This window comes from Cimex lectularius, unplaced genomic scaffold (genome assembly GCF_000648675.2).
Source record: "Cimex lectularius strain Harlan isolate CLEC.00 unplaced genomic scaffold, Clec_2.1 scaffold224, whole genome shotgun sequence".
In the NCBI taxonomy this organism is placed as follows: domain Eukaryota; kingdom Metazoa; phylum Arthropoda; class Insecta; order Hemiptera; family Cimicidae; genus Cimex; species Cimex lectularius.
The window spans coordinates 271,403-279,856 of record NW_019392750.1 but is presented as its reverse complement, the minus strand read 5'-3'; the positions used below and the strand labels follow the sequence as shown (position 1 = coordinate 279,856).

General features: G+C 40.6%; 1 protein-coding gene across 1 annotated transcript; it reads left to right on the top strand.

Annotated features, from left to right (window-relative positions):
- The first annotated feature begins 678 nt into the window (after nucleotides 1–678).
- LOC112127016 (vicilin-like seed storage protein At2g18540) lies at nucleotides 679–6,455 on the top strand. The gene is made up of 3 exons (XM_024227251.1): nucleotides 679–819; nucleotides 5,541–5,656; nucleotides 6,056–6,455. The coding sequence occupies exons 1-3, from the start codon at nucleotides 679–681 to the stop codon at nucleotides 6,453–6,455; spliced, it is 657 nt and encodes a 218-aa protein (XP_024083019.1).
- Nucleotides 6,456–8,454: the final 1,999 nt, after the last annotated feature.

Genomic DNA, 8,454 nt, shown 5'->3' with positions numbered 1-8,454 from the left:
AAATTTTAAGTGTATTAATTTAATAAACTAAGCGAAACGCAATTTTTTAAAAATTTAATTATTCTCTTGTTTCACTGTAGGGTCATTTCAACCAAAAAGCCAGTTCACACTCATGTTTAAAAAGTAATGAAATGTGCATAGTGTGAAATATGCAAATGAAACATTGGAACGTTTCCTTCTTCAATGTCCCATTTACAAACATACAAATCTCATTTCTCCTTGAGACCAATTGTGTATGTTGTAATTTCAAACAAAATTTCAATTGGGATTTTAATCCCATTTTGTTGTACTGACAATGTGTGTTTTGGATTTGCTCTGTTCTGTTTTTTCAAGTTTTTTATTAATCTAAACATGTTGAATGAAAGATTGTGCACTAATTGTGATTCAACTATTCTGGACTGAATAGTGAATGTACATATATTTGTGATTGATACTCCGGAATGTCCACTCCAAGTACTCTGGTTTAACCTCAACCGAGGCAAGGTTCATGACTTTAAAAAAAAAGAAAGAAATGCTTAAAATTACTCTGTTGAGACTGTAATGTAAGATTAAAAGATGCTCCAACATTAAAATCCCTTATCTTGGTTCTCAAATCTCAAATTGAAAGCTTACGTAATCAAAAAACAGCTGTATTTGCGAGACAATTAAATTCCGATACAAGAAAACATAATTTACAAGATGGAGGAGCGTAATATCAAGAACAATTTACTCTTCTTCAATATACCAGAACCAACTGGAACGGATATTGAAGAAACGAAATCCGTGGATAAGTACATGGTCTCAAATATTCTTAATGCCCTTGGTGGAAATGATTCCAAAGTGACTACTACATTTCATCTTGGTAAGCCTGTTAATAACAAAATGTCACCTCTCAAAGTTATTTTTGAGAATAGAGACATGGTTTTCCGCATTTTGAAATAACAAAACATGCTTAATGAATGCCATTTAAAAATGTTAGAATTAGAAAAGTTATGATTGTTAAGGAGAGAGAATACCTCAGACTGCTAAGATCCAACCTAAACAAGAGACTAGGTGAAAGAGAGAATGACTTAGTGTTTTGATCAACAGAGTTTAAGTTCATCAACAGATTTTAAGAACTATATCGACTCAACAATATCACAAAAGTACTTTAGAAAAAAGTCATTAAATAGATTGAATCTTTCCTTTCTCTATCAGAACGTTAATGGGATAACCAAACTAAATTATTGAAATCAGTGATGTCACTTGGATGATATGATCTATTGGCTTCCACTAAAACCTACCTTCATGATGGTATATATAAACAATACTGAACTTGCTTTAGTCAACTACAAAGTTTACAGCAAAATTAGAGAAAAGAAAACTAGCCATAAGTGCTCGGGTGGCAGTGCTTGGCAAGCTGTTCAAAACAGCATCAAATCACTTGAATTGGCCCTTTCACAACATATTAAAAAAGTCTACGTCACTTTGTCATGGTAGGATTAATTTACATTAGATTATGTAGGAATCGACCTATTTACGACCTGCTCACGGCGACCAGTTTATTGTGAATCAGAAATTCTTTTTTTATCTTGAGCTCCTCATTAAGTCTCTAATGCAGTCCCAAACAACTCTTGCCTTTACTGCCGATGAGGCAATTGCCTTCAGTGCCGCCTGGCTGTTTGTCCACAAAACCACTGATCCGTAGCTATCGTGGGTCTAACAACCGCTGTGTATAGCCATATATAACTAATCTTTGTATTCGGTCCCCAACTGTCAGTGGCTATCTTTGCTCTTTGTGTGATTTTGTTTAGTTGTTGATTCCATGAGTCTTTGGTCGAAGATGTTATGTTGAGTGCATATAGTGCCCTCTCTTAATGACTTTGGCAAAGCATCCATTCACGACTACCCTCATATCAATTAAAACGCCTTCGTCAGATAGCCTTTTAGTTGCCTTTGAGATCATCAACCAATACTGACCACAGTAATGGTGACAGAACACCACCTTGAGGACACCCTCTGGTTGTTCTCGCCCTTATTGTAGTGTTGCCCAGGATAGATTATTAAATTATTCTTTTCCCTAGACGTTCTTTCACCCATTGACATAGGGATTTTGGGATCCCTTTTTTACTGAGCGCATAGGTCAGAGATTTGGTCGTGACATTGTTAAACGCCCCTTTCATGTCCATGGAAGACCTTATATACCAAGGCTATTTCCTTGTCATTTAATGCCTTAGATATACTTCCCTGTTTGATATGCCTATTGCCTAGCACTGAGTGGGTTATTTTTCAGTGCTGTGTCCCTAATTTGGTTATCTATAGTTTCTTTAATGTCTTCTGCATAAACAATCCCTAGACTGATAGGTCTATATGAACTAGGTGTTTGATCTGTGGCCCTACCCACTTTTGGCAAAGAGACCACCTTCAACTTCCTCCATGCAATGGGTATGTATCTCCAGTCTAGGGAGGCCCTAAAGATTCTTACCAGAGACCAATTAATACTTCCCGCTCTTTCTGTAGTAGTCTAGGGAATATCCCATCCACACCCGGCGATTTGTAAGGGAGAAACCCATTAACTGCCCACCGATTTTCTCTGGTTTGGCTATGTTCGTCGCCTCCGTCCAGTCCTCTTTGGTCTAGTGGGCTGCTCCTCTCCGAGTATTAAGTTCGTGTGGCTCAACGAGCTGAGAACTGCATGCCGTTCATCAGTGCGACGGCGTATGGCTGAATGTTTTCGCTGTAGGACTGGGCTAAATCCGTCAGATTCAGTTGGCATACTTTATTTTGGAGTATCACGCATTAACTCACAAAACAATTCTAAGGTTAATTCAAAATTGAATAAATTTGATAATTTAAACAAGAGCAAATTATAGGTCTGAAAACGAAACAGATAACGATGTTTACTACTCGGGACCAAGACCAGGACTTCCTCAGGGATCAAACTGGGGTTCAGTTCTGTTTCTTCTCTTTATCAGTGACCTTCCTTCCAGTCTTCATTCTGTAAGTTCATTACTATTTGCAGACAATCTAATTATTTCAGTCCATCTCTAGTATAGAAGATTGTCTTACTCTTCAGCATTCACTAGACAACTTATATACCGATGGACAAAATTAGCGCACTTAAATTTTAACTGATTCACATTTTTCATACCATATTTGAGTTTGGTTGTAAAAATAAGTCATTTAAAAAGAAAATGTTTATTACCTCATTCTTAAAAAAATTAACAGCCGTTTCCAATCCTTGTAGGGTGTTTGTACCTGGGTTTGACCGTCGTACTCGTAGCTTAAGTTGATGCCAAATGTGTTTGATTGGGTTCAAATCTGGACTTCGAGCTGGCCACACCAGCTCACAGGAGAGCACTCAATTCCAACTTTATTTAGGTAGCCATCCACAATACATGCTTTGTTATGCCTAGCATTATCCTGCATTAGAAAGAAAATGGCACATGTACTTCAATTATGTCTTTAAGTACCTCTGTAAAGTTAGAGATCTTCCTCGCACAACCAATTCGATGCTCGCTTCCAAGGAAATGCCATCATGTGGTAAGAAGAGTCCACCAGCCGGGTGCCGAGCCTTGAATTGTTTTCATTGAACTTTCTTCTTACAGTCCTGTAGGACTTGGCTTATGAGATTTCTTATCTCATTTCCTATAATGCTGCAGTTTCGTAGAATGTGATGACGATGAATCTATCGTCTCTCTCGTCTATAGACCTAGATCGACCCCGTCATGGTCTTTGTCTGGTATTTAACACCTATAAGGCTTCTTTGACAGATATTTATTGATATGTGCTTTATGATTTTTACTTGGCCAACACCATATTTACTTTTTGCAAATGCATTTGTATGTTTCTTAATCATATTCAAAAGTTTGAGTTCCTTTTCATTAGGAACTCCATTTTCTGCATTATGTTCATTATAATATATGTGAATGATATCTTTATTTGATTTGTGGGATATTTTCTCTATATTTACATATTTTATCTTCCGAAACTTTTTCAATTCGTCCTCTCAAATCAAGTGAAATTGCTGAATAACCTTTAAACCTTGTAATATTGTATATTATAGGAAAAATTGTCATTCTTGATTACATAGGCTTCTATTTATTTTTCCTTTTTATGAATTTTAAACGGTGATATTATTTTCTCGTAGCTTCTGCTCACACCACTAATCGTTTTAAATATTTGTTCATTGTTGAATATTTTACATTTAATATTTATTAGAATTCGTGAATTAATCGATGTCTCATTAGATTCACTATTATACATTCCCCTAACTTCTTTAGTGTAAACTCAAAATCTGATTAGTGGTGTGTAACTTCTTTTTTTATTCATCCTGTAGGTTACATGCTTAATCCTTGATCATGTATAATATTAACCAGATTAACCCTATCACCATTCCATCGAGTGATACCTGCCAGTATGCCAATGATTCACAAATAGGACGTGTTTTTTTTCGCTTGATTTGGAGCCTTTATATTCAAAGGATGGATCTTCGATGACTTGTCAGCATTTCTAAAAGTAGCGACTGGTTTATTTACAGCTTTCTTTGATTTTCGATAAACCTGAGTAAATCTATTAAGTTTATTCATAAGTTTTTAAGTTGTGGTTATTTCTTCTTTATCAAAGCGATATTGAATATAAAATGGAAGGCTCACAACAGTATGATTGATACGCGATACAACCGAGATTGCTGAGTTTCTAGTAACAACCTTTCCTTTTTTAGTGCATAGTCTAGCAGAACCTTTTATATATCTAACATTATAAACATATTGTACTGAATGCCACGTCTGAAGAAAAGAATCACGTCTATCTGTTCAAGTTCCTTGCAAAGTTAATTGACAGAGTCGATCTGCACCATTCTGACGAATTTCCTTCCAAAAGTAAACGTATGGTTTGAAATTTCGCTTTTCAAGTTTGAAGTCCTTGTCTACAGTATTCTTTCTCAAAGAGTTCTATCCATTTTCTCTACCACGAGAATTCTCTAAGACAAACAACTTATGAATCTGAGCTAAATTGATTTCTTTTGGCTCCTTAGATTCAACTTAGACAATTTCTCCATTATTTTCTAGAATTCCCCTTGTGCATCTACTGTTGCTGAAACCTGTTTTATATGGGTTATCTTAGATATTTCAGTCTGTTTTTCTAAGTAAATATACTTGAATATGCAATCAAAATAAGTTGGCGTCAAGTTACGTGACGTCGTGACGTTATAATTTAACGTCAACAAGACCTTAGTGGTGAGACAGTGGCAGACTTCTCAGAGGGCTGCGCATGGTGTGTATATTAATCTTTGTGAATTATGATATAAACAAAACGAAATACACACCGATCTCAAAAATCCCATATGGCACTTATCCGAAATCAGTCTTGTCCAGTGTCAACGGGACAATCAGTAGTGAGTAGTAGAGAGTAGAATCCGAGAGAATACGGGTTGAGTCCGAGTAGAGTTCGGGGTAGACTGCAGTCCGAGTCTGGGAGTCCGCAGTTGAGAGAATTCCATGGAGACGGCCAGGAATTGAAGAGAGAGGCGGTAAGCGGAGTGCTGTCACGGTCGGGGCGGCCCCGGCGGACCGTAGGACTAGCGTCGAGAGAGACGCCGGGAAGAACGTCGAGAGAGACGCCGGGAGGAACGTCGAAAGAGACGCCTGGAGGAACGTCGAGAGAGACGCCCAGAGGAACGTCGAGAGAGACGCCCAGAGTAGCGCCGAGAGAGACGCCCAGAGTAGCGTCGAGATAGAGACGCCGGTAAGAACGTCGAGAGAGACGCCTGGAGGAACGTCGAGAGAGACGCCCAGAGGAACGTCGAGAGAGACGCCCAGAGGAACGTCGAAAGAGACGCCGGGAGGAACGTCGAGAGAGACGCCCCGAGTAGCGTCGAGAGAGACGCCGGGAGGAACGTCGACAGAGACGCCCAGAGTTCGAGAGAGACGCCTGGAGGAACGTCGAGAGAGACGCCCAGAATAGCGTCGAGAGAGACGCCGAGAGGAACGTCGAGAGAGACGCCGGGAGGAACGTCGAGATAGAGCCGCCTGGAGGAACGTCGAGAGAGACGCCCAGAATAGCGTTGAGAGAGACGCCGGGAGGAGCGTCGAGAGAGACGCCGGGAGAAGCGTCGAGAGAGACGCCGGGAGGAACATCGAGAGAAACGCCTGGAGGAACGTCGAGAGAGACGCCGGGAGGAACGTCGAGAGAGACGCCGGGAGGAACGTCGAAAGAGACGCCGGGAGGAACGTCGAAAGAGAAGCCTGGAGGAACGTCGAGAGAGACGCCGGGAGGAACGTCGAGAGGGACGCCGGGAGGAGCGTCGAGAGAGACGCCGGGAGGAGCGTCGAGAGAGACGCCTGGAGGAACGTCGAGGGAGACGCCGGGTGAAACGTCGAAGCAACCTAGTTCGTAGAATCCGCGCCGACTATCCGTCAGGATCCTGTGAGTACAAACTGTTGTCAATTGGTGGGCGGGAGATTTGGAGAACAGTGGGCGGTTTCGGCTACTTTTAATACGGCTATCCCAACAATTAAGCCCCTAGTAGTAAGAGCACTAGTTATAAGTATCTAGAAATAATTGTCCAGTAATAGGGTTGTCTCTGAATTATACACTATTTTTGTTTGTACATATTGGGAATTGTTTAGTCACAACAATAAAGGGACTTGATTGTTTGGTCCCAATTCTTGTGTCTTTTCCCCAAACCTCCTTGGCCTGAACTAACAGCAAATAAGAAAAGGGTGTTCACCCGTCGAGCCCGGGCAACCTGGCACATCTTACCCCAAAAAGGCTTGACGGGCTTAGAGTGGAGTAGCTCGCTACCCCCTCCGAACGCCCTAGAGAGCGACGGTATCCGAACCGCGAGCCGCGAGCCGCGCTCGGGGAAACCGCTCGTCACAATTTCTTACAGTATTTACCATTATAATTGTTCGCCAGCAGCCAAATACAAAATGGCGCCGACGAACACCGCCGGAGATAGAAGTTTAAATTAATATGAATATTGTTTCGGCACCAACGGCAATGGAAGATTCCTGATTGAATAGATGTTAGTTTACGAAGAATTAAATGAAGGAATAAATAATGAACGAAAGGAGTAATTGAAGACTCACTGTTTAATGAAATTTCTATGGCTTACAAGATGGCCGATGAGAGAAGGCGATGACGGTCTAAAGGCGATGAATCCCTCTGAAGGCGATGAAGGCCGGAAAGTGGTGAATGTCTCCGAACGCGATATCGCGCATTGTTCGGCTTCGGCGATGACTACGCCAGTGCACCGGCCTGGTTCCTACAGCGTCGATGATGATGATGATGATGATGATGAAATCCAAGTGGCAATGGTGATGAGATGATGGAATCCAGGTGGCGATGCAAGTGAGATGATGTAGTCTTCGGGGATAATGATGCTGGATTCGTTCGTGGGATTATGATTATAGTAGATGGATAAAGGGAGATGAGATATTATGGCAATGATAGATTTGGGGCCATGGTCGGGAGATGGGATGCACACGGAGGTAAGGATGATTGATTCTAATGTCAATACGCGGACATTCGCGTGGCGATAAATGTGCATAGAAAAGCAATAGCCGGGCGATCTTACAAGGTGGTTAAATACTATGGCGCAACACTTTGAGGAGATAGGGCGACAGAAGGTGTGCTCGCTCCGAGAGCTGGCGGCCTGGCGCAGAAGAGATCCAAAAAGGCTGGAAGGGACGAATTTTTGAGGGAAAGGAGGGAAGTGTGTTGTGATTGGGGGATTTGGAGATGATATGGGTTGTTGATAGAGGGATACAGTGTACCTCACAAATCAGGCGCTTCGCTGACGGAGTGCGCCCGAACAATAATATTTACTTGTGTTATAATTCCTGCTTTTCGCACGTTCAAATTGAGCGTCATTAAAAAACCAGCTTCTCATTGGGACGTCGCGTTGGCGGGGGTATCAGCGGGTTCACTTTTGCAATACATGTCAAGAGTCTTGGTTGAAGAAATCCTTCAACCTGATGATGAGCTAAGAGCTCGTAATCCGGAACGTAAAAAACAACTTTTTTTGTTTTTGTATTGGCTTTATAGCCATAAACCATGTGTAGCCATGCCGCGAAAAACAACTTAATGTGAGTAAGAACTATCTTTTTTTTTAAAGGATTGAACACAGCACTCACTCCATCATTCACCATTTCTACAAATTTTTCAGTTCATCTATACTTTGCATTAAAAAAATAAAATAAATAATACGAGCAATGTTACATTGTTCCCATTATTGTGAATAATGTAAAAAATGAAATTGGACTATTTTATTTTGTTTATTTCTATATAATTTACATTGATTGAAATCTGTTACCACAGCTTCTTTATACTGTACAAATAATTCACATGCGGCAAGGATGTCCTTGTCTAAAATTTTTGAGATTAAAATATCACATGGATAAATAATTGTCTAACTACCTAATCAAAATTCTAATTTCAAATTGATTATTTCTCCATGCTGCATGGAATGTATACATGATGTTTGCATGCAAA